The following is a 27,718-nucleotide window of genomic DNA, read 5'->3' as shown; positions in this document are numbered from 1 at the left end:
TTATGTTTGGAGCACACTGGGGCACTTGCATTAAGTTCTTTGTCTGATGTTTATTTGTGGTCTAAAAATCACATTATTGCTCAAGATAAAAACCAAGTCCAGCAATTACTTTGGGCAAATGCCTCATAGTTTACCACTTCAGGTCTAGGGACCGGGGAAGAAATCCCAACTCTGAGCACCTTTAGCTGCTAGAATATTCCTGAGGATGAACCAGGGACCCATGGCTGGTGTGGTCTACAAACAAGCAACCAGAGAGACTCAATGCAAGACCAGAATTTTAAAAACTTTAACAATTTATTAGTCTTATTTTCCAGTAAAATAGTCACATAATGTCAAAAGAATGGAATGAAAGAGATGTAGCTGACTACCTTTAATTCCACATAAATATTTAAAATCTAAAAACCTCAGGGGATCATCAGGCTGAGTAGAAATTTGATTCTTCAAAGCAAGTATTGCTTTACTGTTGTCATTAATCCAGTCAATAATATGACCAATAACCTGCAATGGTAAACAAAATGCTTGCTGAGCTGTTTTTTTAAAAGATGTTTCGGTGAGCCCTTGTCAGTCAATCCAAGAAGAATATGTTACTGAACTGCGTCGCACAAAGCTTCTTGACCTCTTCTGCAAAAAGAAGAGAAAACGGTGAGTAAGGTCTAGAAATTCTCACTTGAAAGGTTATATAATATATATCAGTACCTTAAATTCCCTGGAGTAAAGCTGGTCATAAATAAAGGTCTGCATTAATTTTGACCTTAAATCTCAGAAGCCTTGATAAATGTTAGGTCGAGAGAAAGAAAAAAAGGCCTGACGCACAGGAGACTTTAACACTATGTAACATTGCTTCTTTGGACCTGAGACAGCTCAAACCCAAAGTGTCTAAGACACCCGCGGGTTGGGGGGTGAGGATCACAACTTGTAAAATCTTGAGGAATCTGATTCAAAAACACAGAAACTCTAGCTGCAACCCTGAATTGTGGATCAGGAGCTCCAACAGTGGTGTCATTATCTGGACTTTACTCAATTCCCGTTTTAAATGAGGCGTGTAGGGGCTTCCCTGGTGGTGCAGTGGTTAAGAATCCGCCTGCCAATGCAGGGGACACGGGTTCGAGCCCTGGTCCAGCAAGATCCCACATGCCACGGAGCAATTAAGCCTGCGCGCCACAACTACTGAGCCTGCGCTCTAGAGCCCGTGAGCCGCAAACACTGAGCCTGCGTGCTGCAAATACTGAGCCCGCGTGCCACAACTACTGAAGCCTGCGCGCCTACAGCCTGTGCTCGGCAACAAGAGTAGCCACTCCAATGAGAAGCCCGCGCACGGCAACAAAGAGTAGCCCCCACTCGCCACAACTAGAGAAAGCCCGTGCACAGCAACGAAGACCCAACACAGCCAAAAATAAATAAATAAATAAATGAGGCATGTATTCACTGAGGTTGTTTCTAATGCATAGACTATTAATACAAGTATTGGTATCGAGAGAAAAGTGTAATACACCCCAGAAGATGTCTGCAGAAGAAACCTCACACCTGACTGTCCTTACAGTTGACAATTGGGGTGCACCGCCCCACTGTCCCACTCCTGAATAGACCAAATGATGATTTCTTTTAAGCAACAGGGGCATCTGCTTAAAATCTCAACAGTCATGATTTGTCCTATTTAGCATGCTCCTTAGTACACTGAAAAGATAGTTTTTAAATATCAGTAGCATTAAAATTCTGCTCAAATACCAAACCCTATTTACCATTTACTTCAATGAGGTTTGCATTTTTTTGATTCAAAATAACATACAGCTCCCGGTGGTCAGACTTTTTCCCAACAACCCAATAATCACTCATTGCTTTCACGATGATTTCTTCATCTTCATCCACTCTGTAAGAAAAGAGTTTCAAAACGCAATTGTTTATTTTATATACATAGCTGGATTGTGAAAAACATTCTAAAACAAGAAACAGGAAACTTGAGCCATTTGAAAAGTTCAGGGAGCCCCCTGTGAGTGACCAGCCCCTTCTGGGCTTAATGATGTTTGGAACTGGTGCCCAGGGAGGTGGTCAAGACCTCTGAAGGGGCCTGGGGTCACTCGGTTTTTGAAGATGATTCCTTTAATGTCTCTTATTAGAAAGTGGACGTCTAATTGGTGAGGTGGTTAGAATTACCTTGTAAAATCACTGTTGATGTCACCCAGAATCTTCATTAAATCTGGATGAACAGACGTAAGTGACACACTGGGTGTTTTCCTCATGTGAATTGTACTTTTTTCTGCTAAATTCATATGGTTGAAGTAGATAAACTTAAACTGGGGTTCTTTTTCAGACCTGTGAAAACATGTTATTGAGGTGGTAACATTCTGAAAGAACAATTACCCAAATATACAACTACACTGTAAAAACTCTAAATGTGTAATGGCTAAGGTGGTATTTTCAATGGCTGGGCCTTCAAATCAAGAACCTCAGTTAAGATGTAACATTCAGCAGTAACTTATTTGGTATCCGCGAGGTATTCAAAATGACTGAATTTCCCAGCGAGCTCAAGTATGTACTTTTAAAACCCCAAATATTTTAACCATTGTGTGACAACTTTTTTTTTCAAGTACAGTGTTTTATAAATGGCAGTCACTCAGTTATTTGTTCACTTAAAAAACAAAAAACAAAGTAAATCAAGGCAGGTCATTTATCTTCCAGTGAAGGGATCAGCAAACTATGGCTCTAGGACCAAACCAGGCCCTGTTTTTCTAAATGAAGTTTTACTGGGACACCCATATGCCTATGTATTGTCTACAGCTGCTCTTGTGCTTAAAGGATAGTTGAGTACTTGGAACATACACAGCCCACAGAGCCTAAAGTACTTCCTATTTGGCCCTTTGCAGAAAAAGGTTGCTGACCCCCGTACATCTCATTTATCCCGCAGCTGCATGTATGTAAACGGCCACAGAACAGAAGCTTAGCTCTGTGAGTAACAAAGCTTCCATCATCCTACTCAGAGATCATTCTAAAATGTATCAACCTCCTCGGAAGTATTTAATTGGGATTTACCCTTTTATTATTCTGGATGACTGGGCAATGCTACTTCGCTGTCTCCCGGGTCAGAGTCTGAGACCCCTCGGGGAGCCACCCTGACAGCTGGGCCACTCGGCTCTCAGGGCCTCCCCTCCCTCACCTCTCGCTGTGCCTTAAATTCACAATCGGGGGTCTGCGTGAGAGCCTGGGCAGCCCTGCCACAGGGGCCAGAAGCCTTCTCTGCTTACTGCAGGCGGAGCAGCCAGGCGCTGGGGGGCTGGGCGTGCCGGAAATCCGACCTCCGGGGAAGTGGGTTACTACTGTAATACTCTACCTCTAGGCAGAGGAAGAAGGTGGACGATTTAGTTCCCAGGAAAATGAAAACAGAATTCTTATAAAACCAGAATTTGTTTTTAGTAGGCCCCTAAATCTAAGAAAAGCAAGTATAACTACAAGAAAAATTGTCTGGAAAAATGAAAATTTTAAAAGAAGTTTGGAAAGAGTTGTAAATTTAGTTGTTTGGACAGACTAACTTCTATGACCTTCGATCAGGCTTAAAGTTCTGGTTATTTGTCTAACACTCTGTGTGGCGTTCCTCTTTCTCTCATTTATAACATGTACAACACTCTTCTAAGAAGATCGGAATTCTTCCCTTTGTAACCCCACATGGACATTCACATGAGAGATGTTATTTAGGTAGTTAGGACAGGGGCAAATGTGGCCTCTTTCCACTCCACCCACCATGAAGGATGATGTAAAAACGAAAATAGAAAAAAGTTACTTGCAACGTACTGTTAATAAAAGAAAACAAGATCTGCTCACATTAAAAATAGTGGGGATTCCCTGGTGGCGCAGTGGTTAAGAATCCGCCTGCCAGTGCAGGGGACACGGGTTCCAGCCCTGGTCCGGGAAGATCCCACATGCCGCGGAGCAAGTAAGCCCGTGTGCCACAACTACTGAGCCTGTGCTCTAGAGCCCGTGAGCCACAACTACTAAGCTCGCGTGCCTAGAGCCCACGCTCTGCAACAAGAGAAGCCACCGCAGTGAGAAGCCCATGCACCGCAACGAAGAGTAGCCCCCACTCGCCGCAGCTAGAGAAAGCCCGCACGCAGCAACAAAGACCCAACGCAGCCAAAAACATTAATTAATTTTAAAAATAAAAATAAAAATAAAAAAAAGAAAAGATAACAAGATTGCTCACATTAAAAATAGCAGGGCTTCCCTGGTGGCGCAGTGGTTAAGAATCCGCCTGCCAACGCAGGGGACACGGGTTCGAGCCCTGGTCTGGGAAGATCCCACATGCCGCGGAGCAACTAAGCCCGTGCACCACAACTGCTGAGCCTGCGCCTAGAGCCCATGAGCCACAACTACTGAGCCCACGTGCCGCAACTACTGAAGCCCGTGTGCCTGGAGCCCGTGCTCCACAAGAGAAGCCACCGTGATGAGAAGCCCGCGCACCGCAACGAAGACCCCACACAGCCAAAAATAAAATAAATAAATTTATATAAAAAAAAGAGGTCACAGGGATCTCTCCCATGAGTAAAGAGCATCAGTTTCACTGAGATGCCAGAGACTTAAGTGTTTAAGGACCAGTTACGTGAAAACCTTTCCAAACTTCCAAAGCCTACCTGGAAAGGTTACTGTGAGCTGTGAACCAGGGGAGGAAATGACCGGCTGTTCAGTGCGCACCTAACTGCTCGCAGAGTTTCGCCTGTGGACTTGGGCAGCTGGCTGGGAGCAGGGACCAGCCGTGGTTTTCATTCGTTCTGGGCTGTGTTCCAGAGAGCTGAAGGTTGCCAGATAGATGATTTCTAGCTGAATACGGCTACTGGCCATTCCTCACTTATCAGACCAAACTTAAGGCAAAGAAGACTTCCTCCACCCCGCTCCGCCATTAGACACCACTGACCACAGCCGGGGCCAGGTCTTCCCATCTCGCTTTCCTCCTGCTCCTGCCCGTGTCCAATCCCGGGTCTGCTCATAACCGACCTGTACTGTTAATGGTTACACCCCTCACTTGTGGTAGGAATCCCAGCGCACTCAGCCTCCCAGGCAACTGGGTTACTTTACACATTTATTCAAGAAGACTGATAAAAAAGGATTATAAAAAAAAATTGCTCACGGGACAGAGGTTCCGTTTCTAATAACTTTCTACATCCTCCTCCTCCTTCCTGCCTTTTCAGATTTAATATTAGAATTGGCTGGTGAATAGGAGTGTGTGAAAGAAACAAAAACTAAAGTCTCAGATTCAGAAAACTATCAATTTGGGGGAAAATTTTAAGTTACAGCCCTCCTGCAAGCCCTTAAAAATTCTAGGTGAATTAGAGATTTACCACAGAAAACAAAGCCAGGAATGTACCAGAGATAAAAATGGGACATTTTTACAATATTGGGGTGGAAAGCTCCAAGTGTGCCACTAAAGAGAAATCCAAAGGCAATGATTAATAAAACTGACTGAATATAAAGGAGAGAGGATGCAACATGACTAAAGGGTATTACATTAGGAGTAATACCTAATGTAAAAGAAAATACTTGATGTAAAAGTAATACCTGATGTAAAAGAAAAAAGACAAAGCACTTCAACGGAAAGAGCCAGAGGACGGGGACAACTTGTGCAGGAGACAGAAACGCCCATGAACAGACGAGGAGACGCCCGACCTCAGTGTCACTGTCAAAGTGCGAGAGCACGGAGAACGGGAGCTGGTGGCACCGGCGGGAGGGGAAGATGGCTCCACCCTCACGGGTGCCGAGCCACGCGGTAAATGTGCATATCCTTTGCCCCAGAGCTCAATCCTAGGGATTTCTCTTGAGGAGATAATTAGGTGTTTAAGTACCAGACTGTAAAATACAGAACTGTTTGTAATACTAATAGCCATAACCAGCCCTAACCATTAAACGGGAGAACGATTAAGCAAATAGAACACACTTTTCCTATTAAATACTATGAAGCCATTAAAAAGAATGAGGTAGGTCTGTATTTATTGGTTTAAACTGATGCTCATACCATATATTTATTTACTTATTTATTTAAAGCTACAGATTTACAGCATGATATATTTTCAAAAGTCCATGTGTAAAAAATACCATGTATGTATGTCACTGTGTTTATATGTGTGTACAAGTCCAGAAAGACAGAAGCCAAATAAGATTTCCAATATTTCTATTTTGGAATTGTTTAAAAATTAAGGACATAAGTTACTCTCAAAAAAAGAAAAAAAATTAAAAATAATAGAATTTTAAGTGCTGGAGAAGAAAAATACTGAGGTGGCCCACAAAGGAATAGAAACCAATCACCAAACAAACCTACTTCACACCATTCTTTAAAGGGCTGACTCCAATTTCATAAGGAACGTTAAGAGCTGCAGTTTATAAATCTGGACTCAACGCTGAACACTGGCGCACAGCCCCATGGGCACTTTCTAGCGGGGGCTGCAGCCGAGACAGCAGAGGTCCCGGAGCTGGCCTCTGGGATCAGGACGGCTGGCTAACATAGCCCCCTCCGCCCCCCAACAATGCCCCTGACATGCTGCTGGCTGGGGTCTTTCCTCCCTCAGGGCTGCCTCTAATTTCTCTGGGATATGACTTATGGAGGTCCCAGGACTGGCATGTAAAATGGCTTGATTTGCGTCAGAAGGATTTCTGGAAGAAAACTACATTATCTTTTGTACTCAAAAGCTTTTATCTTTAGTTAGTTGATGGTTACGGTTTGGCAATCAAAGCTCCTTATATATAACATCTCAGATGAATCGAGAACCATCTTCAGGTCATGGTTTCAAAGATAAGAACAACTACATTCCTAGAATTCCTGTTATTGGGCACACCCCTAAATTGTGTGGCACTTATTTTACCATCACGTTTGCCAGGTACCCTATCCTCCAGGGGCTAATGGTACTGTTCAGTGATTCTCCTAACAGTCAAGAAATTGTCCTTTAGACAGGAATTGACAGATCTGTGCCCAAACATAATTGGCAAAATGCCGATGGAAGAATCTAAGTGGGGGTATATGCGTATCCACTGTACAATTTTTTCAACCTTCCTATGTTTGAACATTTTCATAATAAAATATCGGAGAGAAAACTGCTGTCTAATGATAGGATAATTAATATCCAAGGCCATCTCCTTTCTTCTGTACAATCCCAAAGAGGGTTAACCTGATTTGTAAAATAAAAGGTACTAGACAGCAAGTTTACCTCTGGATATTTGTCAATGAGTTACTTGATATTCACCATATCTGCCGAAAGCATGGGCAGAGCAGTTAAAATGTCCAGTCATCTCCCAAGGGTTTGGGGATGTAGGTAACTACACTTGATCATTCTCCACTCATAACTTGCATGATCCAACACAGATTTAAGTCACATGCTTCCTTCAAAATCGAAAATCTGGCAGGTTCATGGTCAAAAAGTTAGATTAAACAGCACTGTCAAGATGTAAGTGGTCAGGCACTTTCATTCCTTGGCTGTATCTTTTCTAAAACTAAGTAAGCTGTCAGCAGTAAAAATCCACTTGCAGATACAAAACCTACCCGTGCTTTCACCTGGAGCCTGTGTGGGACCTCTCTGTGGGCTGGTGCTTATGTAAGACCACATACATACAACATATGATCACTACAAGCACAAGCTTATATATAAATTCACAGCATTTTAGTAACTTCTCAAACACACGGGAAGCCCATATAAAGAAGCCTTTTATTCCTTAAAGTACTTTCCATCTACGCACTTTACCTTTACAGTCATTCGACTTCGCACTGAGAAGAGAGTAGAAAGAGGTTCAGTGACTTTTCAGGGTGTTTTTAGAACCAAGGTGAGTTTAACCTCGAGTCTCCTGATACTCAGCCTAGAGCCTTTCAAGATGCCAGACTCAGCACCAACGCCTACTGGCTTACGTCACAGGCAACCTCACCAGGAATATTTCTGCACAAGAGGCAAAGTGCTTTCCGTCTATGCAAAGCAAAACCCTGATGATTACCTCTGCCAGTGTGGATTTCACAGCCTGGGCGGGTCATGTGGGATGTGAGGTGAACTCACAAGGCCAAGACCACAGGCAGAGCTAGCACACCTAACCCCACACGTTCACACCACCATTGCGGAGGGCTGAGGGGACGCATTAAGAGAAGACCCGGCCCCGACCGTCATTGTGGGGCAGAAAAACTCAGGAACAGCTCCCCAGGAAGCTTTGCAGACAGGACCAAACAGCACATTTGTTCTCTGGATTCAGAGTTTATACGAACCTTAACACCATCCATGTTCTAAGCAAAAACCACCCTTTTTCTTCCAAAGCCAGTTAAATGCTTGAAAGCAAACACAAAGCAAAGTACAAACCCAGATATTCTTTTGTTGATGTTAAACTGCTCACAAATGTCAGATGCCAGCACTGTGAGCTGGGGCCCGACAATGCTGTCCAGTCTTCGGCAAAAGTCCAACGTAGGCTGGATAGAGGCTAACAAGTAATTCAAGAAACACCAGTGAGTGTTAGGACACTGTGTTAAAAAGGTCAATTTTCATTTTACCATCTTAACAACAATATTCAAATGAAAACGGTACTGATCTGGGAAATAAAACAATTAAATGATCAGATCCCCCTCCCCTCCCAAATAGAAGAGAAACAGAGGAGCCAGAATTAGTTATATTTAAGATGAAAAAGAGGCAAAGACCTATCTCACTGTGCATGTTGACTGAAGCACTCCCTGCGGGGTAGTGAATTGACTGCCTACCCCCAGCAGACCTAGGAAGGTCAAATATTTATTTAACAAACACTACACAGCACTCACAGGCCAGGCAGGCACTGCTGGCGCTTTACAAACAGTCCCTCGTTTAATCCTAAAGCCCCCTTTGAGATGGGTACTCCCGTAATCGTTGCCGGGCAGGAAGGCACAGAAAGGTGCCCAGGTCCTACTGCTGGGAAGCAGGAAAGCTGGGACTTTAACGATATTAGAAATAGCTGGTTAAGATGGCAGAGGCCCCAGATGGAGGCTTAATACAGCCTCCCTGTTGCTGCGACAACTTGTTTATCATTTAGGAACAGACCACAGCAAAGTGTGAAGAGAAAAGGCTCAGCTAATCAGGTGAAATCAGATACAGGTGTGTACCTACCGTCAATCATAAAGCACACAGCTGCACTCATGGCCTGTGGGAGGAGGGGAGAAAAAGAAACCAAAGATCAGAAAATGGTACAAAAAAAGAAGACTTAAATAATCAAATGCAGTGGCCTTGTTTAAATCTTTATTTAAATATATCAACTTTATAAAGACTTTTTTAGTCAACTGGAGAAATCTGGATGGGGCTGGATAATAGATGGTATTAAGGAAGTTATTAACGTTATTTTGGTCCGGTGTGATAATGGCAGGGTGGTGATATTAAAACAGAGGTCCTTATTAGTTAGAGACGCAAAATGAACTATTTATAAGGGAAATGAGATGATTTAAAATGCTCTAACAAAAATCCAGAACATGGGGCTTCCCTGGTGGTGCAGTGGTTAAGAATCCACCTGCCAATGCAGGGGACACGGGTTCCAGCCCTGGTCTGGGAAGATCCCACATGTCGCGAAGCAACTAAGCCCGTGCACCACAACTACTGAGCTTGCGCTCTACAGCCCGCGAGCCACAACGACTGAGACCGTGTTCCACAACTACCGCCCTCGCACCTAGAGCCCGTGTTCCACAACAAGCGAAGCCACCACAGTGAGAAGCCCGCGCATCGCAACGAAGAGTAGCCCCCGCTCACCGCAACTAGAGAAAGCCCGCGCGCAGCAACGAAGACCCAACGCAGCCAAAAATAAATAAATAAAATAAATAAATTTATTAAAAAAACCCAAACACCAGAACATGTAGAGAAGAGAGATGAAACATTAGCATATTATTAATTAAGCTGTGTGATAGGTACCTGGGTATTCATTATTCTAATCTATTTTTGTGAATGTTTGATAATCTCCATTAACACAAGTTAAAAAAAACCAGCAAATTAATGTCACCTCATCTCACTTTTTATTATAGCAAATACTGCAGTTATGACATGAGTAACAGGAACCTACAGCAAGCCAGATCATAAATAAATAGCCCCAAATATTTAAATTTATCAAAGCAATGTATAGTGTTAGAAACAAGGTCAAACAGAACATATAGGCTTATGATGAAAATGCAAAAGACTTCCTTCTCTGAGGCCTGTTCGCCCGGCAACCACTGTTAACGGTCTAGATAACATGGTCAACACCACCGTCGCCTTTGGCAGTCATGAGGGATGAGGCCCCTCTCCAGCCGCTCCCCCCACCCCCAGAGCTTACAGCCCCTCTAGTTCCTCCACTGGATGGTCACCTTACAGCCTCAAATGGCTCACTTCTCACGCCACCAGCCACAGGCACAAGCTCCTGAAGTGCCACTTCTGAACGAGGATATTAACATTGCCCCTGTCCCTGCACCTCTCCCCACTTCTGCCTCTCAACCTCTATCAGCTGTTAACTTTATTTTTAAGTGGCCAAAGTGAATAACATTTATGCTATTTTGCAACCGAATCATAATTATTATTTGCCCATAAACAGGCTGCAAACTGGGAGACTTACAGGCCAGTTCCATCCAATGTAGGTGTTTCTTTGTGTTTAAAGTAATTTTGACTCAGATGCCAACTGGTTTTCTACCAAAATTCCGATTTCCAGCCTCTCCTAAAGCGTCAAGAGACCTGGGACCGCTGGCTCTTCACTCTGGTCACTACCTGGCAGACCTGCACAACGGCTGGTCTCCTTGGGACACGAACTCTGTGTGCCACGGGGTCCTGAAGCCTGATCCAGCTTGCTTCCCTTAGGTCTGCGCCGCAGGCATTTGCACAACTGATCCCTTACAGGTTGATTTTTTTTTTTTTAAAAGTGCCTTTTCAAGTCTCTATTTAAAAAGTTGAAGAATTTCAAATATATTAAAAATGTACACAGAATGGTACACGTGAACCCCACTGACCATCGCTGTCTCAGTAACTGTCACCTCGTGGACAATCCTGCCCCATCCACCGCCCCAGTCCACATATCAATGCTCCCTCCCCAGTGAAACACCATCACTGGAGAAAAATAGAAAAAACAATCACTTAAATTTCCAGAGGGAAATTGTCCTAACAGCAGACAGCAAATGGAGGAATGGTTATAAAAGACAATCAACTACATCTTAGTATTACAGTCTCTCAGCTTTATAGCTGTAAACACATGTATTAAAAAGAAGAAAGATCTCAAATCAATAATGTAAACTTCCATCTTAAGACCTTGGAAAAAAAGAGGAGCAAACTAAACCCAAAGCAAGCAGAAGGAAGGAAATAACAATGATTAGAGCAGAAATAAGTTGAAATAGAGAACAGAAAGACAGAAGAGGAAAAAACGAAATCAAAAGATGATTCTCTGAAAAGATCAACAAAACTGAAAAATCTTTAGCTAACCTATCTAGACCAAGGAAAAAAGAGAAAAGACTCAAATTACTAAAATCAGGAATGAAAGGAGACATCATTACTGACTTTAAAGGAAAAGAAAGATTATAAGGCTACAATATTATGAAAAATTATACACCAACTTGAATAACTTAAAATGGACAAATCCCTAGAAGGATACAAACCACTGAAACTAACTCAAAGAGAAGTAGAAAATCAGAAAAGATCTATAATAAGCAAAGAGACTAATTAACAATTTAAACACTGTCCACAAAAAAAAGCCCAGATGTAGGTGGCTTCACTGTGACCAAACATTTGAGGAAGAATTCACACCAATCCTTCACAAAGTCTTCCAAAAAACAGGGTGTTAACCCTGATACCAAAACCAGACAAATCCTTCAAAAGGACCCCTGAACTAGCAGTTGGTGTGAGAAGTGAAGGTGATCTTGGGCACCCTTGAACTTTGCTACCATAAGCCACTGAATTGTGCACTTAAAATGGATGAATACACGCTGTGTGAACTGTATCTCAGTAAAGCTGTTTTAAAAAAAGACACAGGGACTTCCCTGGTGGCGCAGTGGTTAAGAATCCGCCTGCCAATGCAGGGGACACAGGTTAGAGCCCTGGTCCGGGAAGATCCCACGTGCCATGAAGCAACTAAGCCTGTGTGCCACAACTACTGAGCCTGCGCTCTAGAGCCCGCGAGCCACAACTAGTGAAGCCCACGCACCTAGAGCCCGTGCTCCGCAACAAGAGAAGCCACCACAGTGAGAAGCCTTTGCACTACAACGAAGAGCCCTGCTCGCCACAACTAGAGAAAGCCCGCGTGCAGCAATGAAGACCCAATGCAGCCAAAAATAAATAAATAAATAAATAAATTTATTAAAAAAAAAAAAGACACGAACTCTTAATGTAACTGAAATGCCATCATTACACCTAAAATTACATCTATGGTTGACTCTAAAAATGAAAATCCAATACACAACACAGCAAGCCAGGTTCGTGTTTCCTTCATTAAGGGATCAAAGTCATTACCCCTGAGTCATTCAAAGGAGAATGAGTTTAGCCTGACATAAAAATGGACATTTCCCCTCCAATTACTGCTCTAAATTATGCCTTATTTTAGTTTGGCTCATTTTCAGACCACACCTTTTTGTATACTTTCCCTACAATTCCCTCCTCCCTCCCCACTCCTTATCACATCACATACTGAATCAAATCTTTTTTTTTTAACTGTTTTTTTTTTTTTTAAATTTTATTTTCTGGCCGTGCCGTGCAGCATGTGGGATTCTAGCTCCCCAACCAGGGATCGAACCCGTGTCCCCTGTATTGGAAGCACGCATCTCAACCACTGAACTGCCAGAGAAGTCCCTGAGTCAAAGCTCTTAGTCATACTACCTTATGAATGAAGCCTCTTTTCATTATGGAGCCCCTGCCCCTAATACAGAGCCAGCCCCCCACCCCTCTGGTCCACTGTGGAAGCATCTCAGGTGAGAAGTCCCTCAGCAGATCTGAGGAGTGCTGTCATCTCAAGCCTTCCTTTCACTGTTCTCATGGGTAAGATCCACTGTTCTGGATTCCAAGGTGTTTTGTTTCTTGGTTTCCTGACTTATTCTACTGAGATACAACCTCATGCAACATCCTAAGAAAGGATGCACAGGGAGCCTTTTGAGACTTTTCATGTTTAATCTCTCTCTCTTCTATCTCAGCCACCATTCTACACCAAAAATCATTTCCTCTCAGAACTCGAAAGTCTTTCTTCCATTGTCACCTGACATCTAGTGCTGGTAAGGAAACTGCTAATCTCAGCTTTATCTTTTATAGGTGACCTGGTTTTCCTTCTGGAAGCTTTGAGGATCTTCTCTACACTTCTGAAATTGCCCACTGTTGTGTGCAGGCATGGGTCATTTACACTTACTGTGCTAGACACTCAGTTGGGCCTTTCAACCTGGAAAACGTGTTCTTCTTCAGCTACACATTTCTTCATAAGACCACTTTACTAATTTCCTCTCCTCCACTTTGTTAATTAGATGTTGAAATTCCTCTCTCTCATCTTTCTGCTCATATTTTATCGTTGGTCATTTTATCTTACATTCGGGGACAGGCCAACATCTTTAACACTTCTAATAAATTTCTGAAGTCAACAATTACATTTTCAGGGGGAGGGGAGATGAGGGGTTATTGCTTGGTGGGTTGGGAATTTCTCTTTAGGGTGAAGAAAGGTTTTGGAAACAGTGCTGATGGTTGCACAACATACTGAATGTACACTGAACTGTACACTTAGAAATGGTTAAAATGGCAAATTTTATGTTATACATATCTACCACAATAAAAATTTTTTTAATTATATTTTCAATTAACCTAAGTTTAACATAACCCCGAATCTCTGTCGTCCTATTTCATTTTTATAGATACAACTTCTCTAGTCTTCGTGGATGTTAATTTTTAAAAGTTCTCTTCTGATCCCAGAATCATTCTTGCATCTCTCAGGACCCACAGTTTTGGTTTCCCAGTCACACTTCCGGATGAGGGAACCGAAAGGCTGACGGGGTGAAGAGGCCTGGCCTGGAGCTGAGGGCAGCAGGTGCCGACATCCACGTGAGCCTCTCCAGCTTTCCCCAGGTCATTACTTCCTTTCAGAAGCTCCTCAGTTTGCATCCAGGGGTAGATGCTCGGCTGTCTGTGTTGAGCATGGGGAACAGGTGGCTGGCTGGCTTACATCCAACACTTCACTCACTCCCCTTCTTTCCAAGCCCACTGCCCACTCCTGACTCCTTGGGTCACTGCCTGCCTCCAAGCCGGAGCTGCTCAGGCCCCTCGGGGCGGGCGGGCTCCCGCCTCAGCGCACCCTGTCCTGCACTCACATTCCAGGCTGCAGCTTCCTCACTCTCCTCTGCCAAACACATCTTTCCATCTTCCCGGAAGTTACAGGATCCCCCTCATCCTCTGACTTCATCTCCTTCCTGTGCACTTACCGCATCACCTCTAAGCCTTTATGAACTAAAACGTAACTGCACTATCAGGCAGAAAAGAAGAAAAACAACACAGGCTCAGCCCTCTTTCTTGAACCAAAAACTGCTTTTAAAAAACCCAACCTGGGGGCTTCCCTGGTGGCGCAGTGGTTGAGAATCTGCCTGCTAATGCAGCAGACACGGGTTCGAGCCCTGGTCTGGGAAGATCCCACATGCCGCGGAGCAACTGGGCCCGTGAGCCACAACTACTGAGCCTGCGCGTCTGGAGCCTGTGCTCCTCAATAAGAGAGGCCACGACAGTGAGAGGCCTGCGCACCGCGATGAAGAGTGGCCCCCACTTGCCACAACTAGAGAGGGCCCTCGCACAGAAATGAAGACCCAGCACAGCCATAAATAAATAAATTTAAAAAAAAATTAAAAAAAAAAAAAAAAAAAAAAAAACCCAACCTGGGACTTTCCTGGTGGCACAGTGGTTAAGAATCCGCCTGCCAATGCAGGGGACACAGGTTCGAGCCCTGGTCCGGGAAGATCCCACATGCCGTGGAGCAACTAGGCCCGTGTGCCACAACTACTGAGCCTGCGCTCCAAAGCCCGTGAGCCACAACTACTGAGCCCGTGTGCCACAACTACTGAAGCCTGAGCCCATGCTCCACAACGAGAAGCCACCGCAATGAGAAGCCCGCGCACCGCAACGAAGAGTAGCCCCCGCGCGCTGCAACTAGAGAAAGCCCACGCGCAGCAACAAAGACCCAACACAGCCAAAAATAAGTAAATAAATAAATTTATAAAAAAACCCCAACCTAACATAAATATACATCCTTACAAGATAATATCCTGACAGAAACTCAGACTATCCTTATGGAATTAGCAAGTCCTCAGCTTTCAAATCAGAGCGAAGGCAGAACCCACTGGAGCGTGGGCAGGCATCGAACAACAGGCAACACGGGCCTTGACGGCCTCTGGTCTGTCCGCGTGCAGGACTTGAAACATGTGAGTCACAGCCTCAGACAGTGACTCTTGCTAATCACAGAACTACTGTTTAATGGGGACTGAAAGTAACCCTCTTACTCCAGAAAGCACCCATTTTGAGTTTTACAATAATCAGAACTTGCGACACCTGTTCCAAGAAACACATACGAGGTCTGCCCACTGACTAGTGCACCCGTGCAAGAAAGATTTACTTCAGTATCACTCTGTAACCCTGGAGAGAAAGACCACGGTTACCTTATAAACAATTAAATGCAGAGCTTCATAAGTGTCATCTGTATTTACAAAAATTTTGGGGAATCTGCATTTTGCTTCTGGATCATTAAGGTTCAAGGGTCCAGTGAGAAATCTGAAAAGGAAGCACAGAGATGACTTGATTCAGTTAGGCAGATTACAAACAGGAATATATAAACAGTGCATTCCTATAAGGGTGTTAGTTAATATTTGGCCTTTTTGGGAAGCTAGACATTACTTGGAAAACACCAGATCAGAATATAAAAAAGTAATCGTTTTAATTCATTGGAAACAAAAGAATTTCCTTTGTTGATTATTGTCAATAAAGTAGCACAAAGGTAATTCAGTGTTCTTGATTTTATCTTTACCAAAAACGATAATAAAATCCAATACTGTCTATCAAAGGACAGAAGTCCTACCTTCCATAGTGTTGAAGATTTCCGGGCATTTCTGCCCTTATTGGAGAATCCCTTCCCGCCAACTGTAAACAAATTTAATGTTGACAAGTGACTTATTAGATTTCCTATATTCAAAGCTTTGAAAAACAGCATTTATATTTACTAGTTGGCTCCATGCCATTTTTCTATATCAATTTTCCATATTCCTCCCCACCAAAAAAAGGGAGGGGTGATTACAGGGGTACAGAAAGAACTCACTGGTTTTAAACAGAACTATCATAACTTCACTGTGCCCTAAATTCCACATACTGATTTAGTTCCTTTTACAGCAATAATTGAAATCTCCCATGTGTTTAATACGTGCTAGGCGACGACATAAATCACGTAATTTCATCTCATATCGCCCCTACGGGGAATGCCATCTTCCTATTTTCTAGAAATGGAAACAAGTTTGAAGAAGTTCACCAACACACCCAGCCCCTGAGTGGAGGGGCCAGGCATCAAACCCAAGCCTGTGTGACCTGAAAGTCCCTGCCTTCAGCCATGACATGGTGCCTCCTCATAGATCTATATTTGTAGCCCATTCCTGGTTTCTTCTGCTGAGGATACGCTACTTCAATATGCATAGGAAATGAAAAAAAATTCCAAATCTAATAGTCACATTAGCTAACACGTATTATTCTTCTAAAACTTTTTGATGTTCTTCTAGCCTATATAAAATTCTAGCATGTAACTGAAAATGAAAGACTGAAAAACAGTGAATCCAACAGTGAAAATGCACAGCTAAGTCTCACGCGTGCAGCCTGTACCGAGAGAAGTCCTCACACATCCGTGTCCTCACTGCCACTTCGTACATTCCCATTTTATAAGCCCGGCTCTTTAGACATATAATAACGCACCAATGGAGTGTTCTGCTGTTACAACAGCACCGTCCACCACGGGACAGCCTCCTGAAGGATCCTTCTGAGGGTGTGGTTGGAAGCAGGTGCTTTAGCATTAGGCAGACCCCAAGATCAAGTCCTGGCTCCGTCACTTACTAGCTGGGTGACACGGGGTTAAATCATGTAAGCCCCCCAAGCCTGGGTCTCCTATCTGTAAGATGGAGATAAGGTACCCGGCTTTCAGGATGGCTGTCAGGATGTCATGAGATAATGCGAGTTTGCTGGGCACTTACACCGTGTCTGGCGTGTGGTACACACTCCAGAAACGTTAGCCACTGTATTCAAACTACCCAGAAAGGAGCAAAGTGCAGGACCAGGTCCTTCTCAAAACCTTGAGATTTCTTATCAAAGAGACTTTTTTCCTGTTGTTTCAAGTCATGGCCTTAAAAAACAGAGCTAGGGAGAGGGTGCGTGTGTGCGCTCCTGGGTCAAAATGATAATGTTATGGGTTACGAACACTTTTCACTTCCGACCTAACTAAAGCTAAAAAAAGATACTTTGCGGAAAACACTGCAGTATTATTTACAGTTCTCTGCAGAAAACTGAGAAATTAAGTGCCAGAATGGAAAAGTCAGGCAGGAAGTATATAGTCAACTCAAAATCAGATCTCATGTTTGCACATGAAAAGACCACAGAATTAACCACTGTTTTGTCCAAGATCCCTGGCATTTTCAGAGTTCCCAGAACCCGACCTAAAAATCCAGTTTTTCCTCTACTCAATGAATTGCTCCCCTTAAAAACATAGCTTTGCAATTGCATTTGAACGTAACAAAATGAAGAAAAGCTGACATACGTGGTTTTCTGTGCTAAGTGACACACGCTAAATATATACAGTTGGCCTTCGGTATCTGAGGTTTCCACATCTGCAGATTCCACATTTGTGGATTCAACCAACCGCAGGTTGAAAATATTTGGGGCAAAAATTTCTTCTGAAAGTTCCAAAAAGCAAAACTTGAATTTTCTGCACACTGGCAACTATTTACACAGCATTTGCATTGTATTAGGGTTTTTTTTTTCAATTTTATTAGGTATTATGATAACCTAGAGACAGTTCAAAGTATAAGGGAGGATGTGTGTAGGTTACATGCAAATACTATGCCATTTTATATAAGGGACTTGAGCATATGTGTGTGGATTTGGGTATCTGGGGGGTCCTGGGAGCAATCCCCCATGGATACCAACGGACAGCTGCATGACTAAACATCACACTAATAATGTAAAATATATGGATTAAATTAATTGAATGCAACACTCTTGAAAAAAAAATGTAAAATATAGATCAGAACTGCCCCACCCACCAAGTTACTCCACCCCCAAATCTGTGTATATGTGTGTGTGTGTGTGTGTATGTATATATATGTCTGTCTATATATCTATTTATCCATCTGTCTATTTATCTAGAGATTAGTACCCCATCATACCTCAGGTTCGATATGCCTTGGAAATAGAGATGTGGTGAGGTATTTGTATAAAATTCTCATGTCATCTTGTTCTAATCCACTCCTGAAACATCAGAAAAGCACTGTGTTAAAAGTCTGGAATTGGTCTTCTGTCTTTCCATTGCTCTGTGATAAAAGTTCATCTCTCTCTCTCTTTTTTTTTTTTTTACATGATATCAAGAAGCCCTTTCCTTGATGGAAAGTTCAAGAATGGAATGAATTAAACTTGAGTCCAGCACTAGAACTCTACCCTGACCTGCTAAAGGCTACTACTACAGTCCTGCATTTTATATGCCATTTGAAGTAAAAAGTCACAGCAGATTTGATTTGCCTTCCACGTGGGATTAGCCAGGGAGCGTTAGCAGCCGCGACACTCCCTTCGGGTAGCAGGTTTCTGCCCACGCCCTGGGTTACACGGGAAGGCCACTTTCTTTCACCCCGCATCCTGAACACACTGCTATGCTGGCTGCAGACGGGGAACTCAAAACGCTATGTCTCAGAAATGTATTTGGATTTTAATTCTCTCCATTCAGTGTAGGCAAAAAGTGGGAAGAGAAAGAAACAAACTTTTGGGCAAACCATCCAATCTGAAACGAGGCAAGAATAAGTGGCACCTGGGAAAGTGCTGAGAAACTAGCAGGTGTTGTTGGACTCTACCTGAAACCGGTTTTTCAGATAAGGATATAAACAGACAATGAGTCTGTATCTGGGTTTTTTTTTCTATTCAAGATAATTGAAAAAAATCCTTGAGGAAGTCTAACTTGATATAAACCAAGCCTCTGCACCACATTCCAGGGGCTCTGTCTTCTTTCCCAGTGGAATCGCAGGTCATGTTAGAAGTCCGGCCTGGCTCGGCACACAAACGCTGCCTGCTTCCCTGGACTCCTCCCGTTTGTCTTATCTCCTCCTCCTCCTACACCACCTCTCCTCACCCATTTTCAGAATGTCTGTCCACAGCTAAAACTCTAAGGGGCCAAACACCCTGAAGCAGGTTTGAAGCTTCCTGCCAAGTAGAACGAAGTCCCGGGTCCAAAGGTGAGGCCAAAACAGAAACAGCTGAGAACTGTCAGCGCTTGGCCTGTGACAACACCAATTCTGCAAGTAACCTGCAGCCGACCGGGCAGATGGACCTTTCAAATCAAACACACAGAAGGTACCCCACTCTTTTCTTTTGCGGAAATAACTGAGGGCAGGGGAAAGAAGGAGGAAGACACAAAACAGGTTCTGGATGTTACTTTCCTTTCAAGACATAAGTCCTGGTGGAGAGAGCCTGCTAATGGTAAGCAGCAGACAGTATGTAAAGAATCACGCTCTGCGCAATTTCTTCCAGAGCTGCGCTTCCGGAAACGGTAGCTACTGGGTACATCTGGCTACTGAACACCTGAAATGTGGCTGGTGGAAATGAGTGTAAAATACACACTGGACTTTTAGGATTGAACACAAAAAGAATAGCTCGTTAATTATTTTTTATAGTGTTTACATGTTGAAAAAATCTTTGAGATACATTGGGCTAAAAAATATACTGTTAAAAGTGATTTCTCCAGTTTCTTTTTACTTTATTGTGGCTGCTAGAAAACTTAAAATGATACTTGTGGCCTGCATTATATGCTTATTGGACAGCACTACTCCAGACCAGAGGACACTGAACAGAAAACACCCTCTAAAAGGAAATGGAAGACACTTCTTAACTACTTACTATGTGCGCTGTGCTTAGGGCTTTGCATTTATTCTTGCAATTAAGATTTAACGTTAGGCATGAAGTAATTTGATGCTGGTTTTCTGGGTAGAAAATTTAAAAAGAAAATAAGTCGCAGCCAGCTGTTCAGAGCATGAAGCAGCAAGTAGGTGGTTCCCATTCTGCCTATGGGGAGGCCTGCCCGGGGTTGTGGAATGTCCACTAGCTCCGACTGTAGCAACCCTCTTCCCAGTATCTGCCACCCTCGTCCCTATTCCTGCTCCCCAACAAAAGTCAATGAAGTAATACTGTGTTATAATTATGCCGGATGTTACCATTGGAGAAAAGTTGTTACAACTGCATGTCAATCTTCAATAATCTCAAAATAAAAAGTAAAAACAAACAAAAAAACCCAAAAAAAACAAAGAGTTCCTTTCTTAGCACAAGTAAACAAATAAAACCAAACAAAACCCTGTACTGACAGGTCCACATGATTCAGGACTCTGTCACTGGCTCACGTCAAACAGGAAACAGCCTACTGGTGCTCAGAAGTACAGATGTTCTCAAAGTTTCTCAAATAGTCATTTGATATGATTTAAAAAAAAAAAGAAAAATTATTCTTCTGCTCAACTGATTCATTTGTGTGCATGAGATGTTACGACTTTCTCAAGACTGATTTTTCTTTCTGTTTTATATATCACTCTGCGCCTTGTTTTTACTTCAATGCTAAATGGACTTCACCTGTTTTGCTCTAAGACCTCCACACCTGCTCTGAGTGAGGCCTCAACTCCAGCGCTGTGAGCTGCGCACAGCCGTGGTCCGGGATCTGTGCACTTCTCCAGAGCCCGCCAACTCTGTTTCTGGTGGCGATGCCAAGTTATTCGAGAATCTCTTTCAGCGGGAGCGTTACCGAGAATGAAGTGGCCATCATTCGACAGAATCCTTCACGGTAGGATCAGTTTAGTCTATAATACAGACTATGTCACTGTCAAGTGTTGAATGTAAAATAATCTAGCCAAGATCAAAGAGTCTGGTCAACTCTGATTAACTTAAGAAATAGCTAAGGCATTTATTCATAAAAGCATTCACCCCTGAAAAAGGAAATCAATTCACTAAAAAGAAAGTCCTCTCAAAAAACAGGCCAAAAACTCTGGGCGAGACAGTCAACTGACACCCTCCTCCCAACAGAGGAGGGGCCACTGCTAAATCCTTTCACAGCCGCTGCTAAAACCAAATCCACGACTTAGACGCAACACGGTCCAAACGGAACTCTAAGGTATTTCCTACCATCTGCTTTGAGCTCACCGTCAACGCTCTCGGAGCACAAACAACGTGCCAGAAGATACAAACACAAAAACCGAGTGCACTTGAGCAGCTGCCGGAGGGCTTTCAGCTGGCGGCTCCCCGCGGACCTCAGCGGCTCACCACAGGCAGACCGGGCTCAGCTGCGCACAGACAGGCTGGCTCCCCCTCAAGTCTTCAGGGACCTCTCCCCGCGGTCTCAGGCACGTTCACACAGCTCCTCCAGAGTCCGTGTTCGGGAGTTGAAAGCTTTTAGTAACAGTTTATGTTTGCTTCTTGAGTATCAATGCTTTCATCAAAGAAATTATGTATTTGTCCCTGCTACAGGACGCAAACACAGTTTGATGACAGTGGGTTACTTCTTGGTTTTATAGCACTTATAACTTGTTGGATATTTTTAAAAAACTAGCTTCCTTAAAAGAAAGTATGAAAATTATGCGGCCTCCCTGGTGGCACAGTGGTTAAGAATCCGCCTGCCAATGCAGGGGACACGGGTTCCAGCCCTGGTCCGGGAAGATCTCACATGCCACGGAGCAATTAAGCCCGTGCGCCACAACTACTGAGGCTGTGCTCTACAACTACTGAGCCTGTGCTTTAGAGCCCACGAGCCACAACTACTGAGCCTGTGTGCTGCAACTACTGAAGCCCGCACACCTAAAGCCTGTGCTTCGCAACAAGAGACGCCACTGCAACGAGGAGCCCGCACTCACTCCAACTAGAGAAAGCCTGCATGCAGCAATGAAGACCCAACACAGCCAAAAATAAAAATAAATAAAATAAATAAATTTATTAAAAAAAAAGTATGAAAATTATGCTTTGCACATTTACCATACTGTTTCTTTGAAGATGTTTTTGGAAAAATACCAAAATAAAAATAGGATTCTTGGGACTTCCCTGGTGGCGCAGTGGTTAAGAATCTGCCTGCCAATGCAGGGGACACAGGTTCGAGCCCTGGTCTGGGAAGATGCCACATGCCGCGGAGCAACTAAGCCTGGGTGCCACAACTACTGAGCCTGCGCTCTAGAGTCTGCGAGCCACGACTACTGAGCCCGTGTGCCTAGAGCCCATTATCCGCAACAAGAGAAGCCACCGCAATGAGAAGCCTGTGCACTGAAATGAGTAGCCCCCACTCCGCAATGAGTAGCCCCGCTCGCCGGAACTAGAGAAAGCCTGCGCGCAGCAACAAAGACCCAATGCAGCCAAATATAAATAAATTAATCAATTAAAAAAAATAGGATTCTTCAATCTAACATTTTCTCTATCTTCCGTGGAACCAGTTTTAAACTCCCCTGCTTGGTAATTTTAAACAAAATTACCCTAATTTTGGTTTAAACAATCACTGCCTTATTTTAACAATATCTAAAAAGACGCATCCTACCCCTCCACCCCCCCACCAGCTATTACTTCCAGTTTGACAACATGATATCAACGCAGTCATTGCTATTTTTTATGATCCTAAAAGACTTTCTTCTTCTACACACCAAGCTGTAGGGTATACCTACCAGATGAGTTGATCGTTATAGAGAAAGGCAGTGTACTTGACTATACTCAGGCTTTCTTCCATTCTATTAATAAAGGACTGGATTTTCAAGTAAGTCATTTTATCCAATGGGAAGAAGCTGATCCCGCCAAAAATGTCAAGTAGATCACATGACTGCAAATGCAACGTTTGCAAATACTGTAGGAAAAAAATAAGGCATAAAAGTTACTAATACTATACTGAAGATAGTACTCTGACAACTGAAAATAATTAGTCTTAATTTATGGTACAATTACATGCTAGCAAACAGCACACTGCCAAGACCAACACAGAGGTGAGCCACAGGGAACTGGATTTGAAATCAGTACCAATTTCAAAAAATTAAGTTCAAACATAAGTAGTGCTCATTCAGCATTGTGTTATCTCTCTTTGAAGCGTTTAAGTCTTCATATCAGTGCTCCTCAGATTAGACTGACCTCCACACATGATACCATCTTATACTAAAATCATGCTGGAAGGGCATACAGTCAGTGTTGATGGACAGAAAAGAAATGAAGACAAGAAGAGGAAGAGGGGACAGTCAGAGTGAATAATTACGGTCATTAAAGTGAAGAAACATGAAAGAAAAGTACTTCATAAAAACAAAACAATTCAAAAATAGACATCAAAGGTAGTGGAGGGAGAAAGATAAATTGAGAGTCATTTCTCTAAGATAAACTGGATTTGACCAGGGGAAGGTCAAATATGCAAAATTTACATTGAAGGAGAATGGCAACTGTGTAGACACATTCACATCAGTTGGGAAAGAAAAATCACACTAATCACCACTAAGGGAAGAAAGTCTGTGTCACAGCCACAGACTTCACCTTGAGTCAATACAGATTACGCCTGTTTAGTGAACATAATCGATCTGTAAGGATGTGAGATTTTGCTAATTAACCAATCCACCACACAGGAAGTTTGCTTTTGAGTAAAGCCCACAGGGACAGACACAGGTGCAACAAGATGAAGCCGAAAGACATCTCCAAGATGCTCTAAGGAGCCGTGTACAAATGTCAAGAAGCTCTGATCCAAGAGTGCAAATCTAAGGAGTCTCCTCACTGGTGTGATCCTGTCACACTATGCCTGAGGCTCTTTGCCATTTCCAACTTCTAGGGTTTTTTTGTATGTGAGAAACAAACCTGACTGTGTCTCTCTCTAACAGTCTGTTTGGACAACTACCAAGATTACAAATAAAATTCAAAATACTTACCCGATGGAAGAATTTCTCTAATCTTTCTTTTAGGAGCTTGACACCTCCATCCTCCATGGCTCTCAGAAATGTACCATTAAAAAGCTAATGGTGTAAAAGATTAAAAAAAAAAAACAGTCAATTTCTTATGTCCTTCAATTTCCCAATATAACAAGTTCTTCTTTTCCTTTTACATTAATTCTGCTAATTTCATCCCCCAGTTCCTTCTGAATATAGAAAATACTTACATGAGAAAGCCTGAGTTATAAGTCACAAAATACAGAAACACTGTTAAGTGATACTGTAAATTTTATAAAATCACCTAAGTGTTTTAGGCATTTTTTTTTTAAACCTGAACTCACAGCTAAGTTTCAGTTTATATAAATAATATCGCCAGACTTCTTCAATCATGCAAATACCTGCACTATGTACTTTCCTCAAGAACATGGACTCTATTGTTTACTAATGCAGATATCCTCCTAGCACAAGTCTGCGAAGAGAGAAGGGCTCAATACTGAGTATGTGCACGCATAAACCTCAATACTGTTTCAAAGGCCCCATTATTTCCTCCCCCTAAAATGGACACACAGTCACCTTGCAGTCATGTAAAGAGTTAAGAATTATTTTAAGCATCCCATGTAAACTGGGGTAACTGGCTAGACTCTCAATTCAGAAAGCATGTCACGCTTACCTTGTACATGCTGTAGCACTGTTGGAGCACCGAACTATAAACCTTGTCCTACAAACAACACAAAGACATGGCACAGATATTAATTTAAGGGAAAGCAAAAAAAGTCTTTGCATAGCAAAGGTACAGTGACTCTTGGCAAAGCAATACAACACTCATAAACTTGGTCCTATAGTAGTTGTGTGCTGAAAATAAGAGGTACTTAAATTCAATTATGAACCAGTAAGCCTAATTTTTAGGAGGGCTTTAAACACAGATGATCAGTAGAAGGCATTCGTAAGAGACGGTACATATACATTTTTATAAGATTGTGCTAATGGAAACGATAAGCATAAAATTTTGCTGTGTGTACCCTGAGAAACTTCTGCAGAAGTGACATAGCTTAAATCTGAAGAAATAAGTCACTCAAGATACTAACAAATTTTTTTCTAAAAATATGAAATAAAAAATGACACATTACCAGCAACTCCTCCTCTTGGTATTCGACAACTGGTTTTCCATCCTTACTTTGCTTTTCAATTATGGGATTCCTAACAACCTACAAAGTTTGATCAACTGAAATTACACAATATATCAACTATATGTGTTTTAAATTTTCCCCTAAATTAAAAAACTTGGACATGTCCCAACCCAAAACTTCTTAAAAGAGTCCCAATAACAAATACACCAAACAGGAGTCTGATTTTTAAACTGCCACCAACTTTATGCATCTCTTCAGATGCAATGACTGGAGGACTTTCCTGAATTCCTAACAGTAAAGATCACCCACCACTTTATGATACAAATTCAAAAAGGTGTACTGTGTATGTAAATACCATGACCATCCAGAAATTTTCTTCTGGTTCGTTGAAGAACTGTCTGTTCTTCTGTGTATGTAAAGATTTTGCAGGTTTTGATGGACTAAAGGTCCTAAAAAGGTTAAAAGAATGTTAGGGACAATTCTCCAGCCTAAGTTTTAAGAATTCACTGAACTCTGCAAAAGCACATTGAAAGGTATTACCTTGTAAACTGTACAATAGCTTCACATAATCCGACATTTCTAATTTTTTCATTCTTTTCTACTTCATTTGGATAGTAAAACAAAATTTTATTTTCCTCCTAAAGTATGAAGAAACAGAATCACAACGTTGACATAAGCATTTTTTCCGTCTTAGCTGTTGAAAGTGCTACATTTACTGTCAACCTCTCATGCCATACACCTTAGCTGGCAAAACAAAAGACCCTTTTTTAGAAAAACAAAAATTATCTTCTCACGGCGTAAACAACGCCCACCTGCCTGAAAGGCAACTGTGATATTCAGTAAGTCACATGCCATCTGAAATAGCATTAGACAACTATTCTGAAAACTCAGTCTTTGGATTTCTTTCCTCATGCTAATTTGTAATACACCAACGCTTGTTAAGAAACAAGCGTGTGTGCAGGTGCACAGATTTACACCTCCCCACAAATTAAACCCAGCAGGTTCACAGGCATTTGGACTGACAGCCTTTAAAAGGACCGTGATTTCCTGCCAACACAACCTACCGCCGGACATCCGTTGAGAAAGTCACCGTCCCCACCTTAAAAAATAACCATTAAAAAAACCCACCCGCCCCCATCCGATTTAATTTATTAATTTGGAAAAAAAAAAACCTTTCCGAAGATCCCCCAAGCCTGCATTTAAAGGACTACAGTCTCCCACTCTTGTTCCACGCTTCTAGGCGGGGACTTCTAGCAACAAAGACGTAAACTCAACTTTAATCACCCAGGATTGATGTAGAGAAGAGAGACTCCACCTGTGTGGAGTGATTAGCCTGACGAACCTTCACTCAATACACAGGCTTTGATCCAGGACCTAGAACAGACCCTGCCCGCGTTGTCTGGCCTCCGCCGTAGCCCCTGCCCCGGGCACACACCTGGCACAAAGCAGCCCGGTAAATGCCGCTCGACGAGGGCAGGGTGACAGGTGCTGCCCGGCTCCGGAAAGGCCGGGGCCGCCTCCCGGGCGCACCCCGCGGCTGCTCGGGCCCGACGCCGTACGACCGCCCCACGCCCTCCTCGGCCGCTTACGGACGCCAGCGCGCGGCCCCGCTCCGCTTACCTCTCCCTCGCGCGGCCCGAAGCGCGGGTTGTAGATGAAGAAGCTCAGTAGCGCCGGCGGGAACTGCTTCTCCTGGGCCGCCCCAGCTCCTGTCCCGGCCGCCGCTGCCGCCATCCCGGCCCAGCCCCCCAGCCTCGGGAGCCTCCCTCTGCCCGCCCAAAGACAGCTGCCGCGAGGAGACCGCACTTCCGCCTCGCTCGCCGTCGTCCCGGAAGTGGCCGCTGCCGGCCCGGAAGAAGAATTCGCAGCCCACCTTCAACTTCTGGCGCGCCTCCGTGGGCTCGTTCCCGTTTGTGTCCTGGGTAGGTGTTTCTTATAACTGTAAGAGTTAAGTTGAGGGTGAAATCGGTTTTTGTAGTTTGTTCGCAGATTTCTGGCCTGGCTGAAGGCGAGGGTTACGTGTTTAAAGAAAAATGAAACGGACATAGTTTTCTGTAGAAGGGAGTGTAAAGGTGCAAAGGAAGCCCCTGCGTTACGGGCGGTCGAGCATTCAGCCAGGCAACTTGCCCATTTTTATCATCTACAGGGTCCCTCCGGGCATTTGTGGGCTTTTTTTCCCCCCTCTTTGAGAGACCTCAGGTGACCGCTGGATCAAACCAAACCGTACGGACTGCGCCGTACGCGGATTCCTCTGGCTTCAGGGAGAAAGTTTGCTGCACGTGGCGAGGCGCGGTGTGTGGCCTAAGCGGGACAGAGCGTGGCATCTCCCCATAGTGCCCAGTCCCAGACCTTGGAGCACAGGGCATCGCCCTTTTCAGCTTTTGGGGCCTGTGAATTGTGGCAGTTGGAACGGCTCAGTATGTCTGGCACTTGGAGTTCAAGCCCTTGCAGCAAACCTCTTGACCAAACTCAAGATTTTAGTTTAGGTTATCCCTCACAGATTAGGTTTGGAAACAGGACTTCTTAT

The 27,718-nt window shown here is 43.4% G+C and overlaps 1 protein-coding gene across 2 annotated transcripts; it reads right to left on the bottom strand.

Annotated features, from left to right (window-relative positions):
- Positions 1-277: 277 nt before the first annotated feature.
- CCZ1 (CCZ1 homolog, vacuolar protein trafficking and biogenesis associated) lies at positions 278-27,036 on the bottom strand. Of its 2 annotated transcripts, XM_082429975.1 has the most exons (15): positions 26,812-27,016; positions 25,732-25,829; positions 25,547-25,640; positions 25,192-25,269; positions 24,735-24,782; positions 24,065-24,148; positions 22,835-23,010; positions 18,338-18,419; positions 15,997-16,058; positions 15,581-15,692; positions 9,081-9,114; positions 8,310-8,427; positions 2,152-2,310; positions 1,740-1,867; positions 278-621 (listed from the first exon to the last, which is right to left on the bottom strand). In XM_082429975.1, the coding sequence occupies exons 1-15, from the start codon at positions 26,923-26,925 to the stop codon at positions 566-568; spliced, it is 1,443 nt and encodes a 480-aa protein (XP_082286101.1). In that variant the 5' UTR covers positions 26,926-27,016; the 3' UTR covers positions 278-565. The 2 variants fall into 2 exon arrangements, with proteins under 2 accessions (XP_082286101.1, XP_082286100.1); XM_082429974.1 differs by lacking the exon at positions 25,192-25,269 and having other exon boundaries at positions 26,812-27,036.
- Positions 27,037-27,718: the final 682 nt, after the last annotated feature.

The sequence above is a fragment of the Balaenoptera physalus genome (genome assembly GCF_965194825.1).
Source record: "Balaenoptera physalus genome assembly, chromosome: 16".
Lineage (NCBI taxonomy): Eukaryota > Metazoa > Chordata > Mammalia > Artiodactyla > Balaenopteridae > Balaenoptera > Balaenoptera physalus.
Note: the sequence above shows the minus strand (reverse complement) of the source record. Positions and strands in the feature narration are given on the sequence as shown.

Coding starts and splice junctions, on each gene's coding strand:
- CCZ1 (XM_082429975.1), bottom strand. CDS start 26,925: ATGGCGGCAGCGGCGGCCGGGACAGGAGCTGGGGCGGCCCAGGAGAAG. Junction 23,011..24,064: donor TAGAGAAATTCTTCCATCGG/GTAAGTATTTTG, acceptor TTTTTCCTACAG/TATTTGCAAACGTTGCATTT. Junction 1,868..2,151: donor ATCAACAGTGATTTTACAAG/GTAATTCTAACC, acceptor CTTTTCTTACAG/AGTGGATGAAGATGAAGAAA.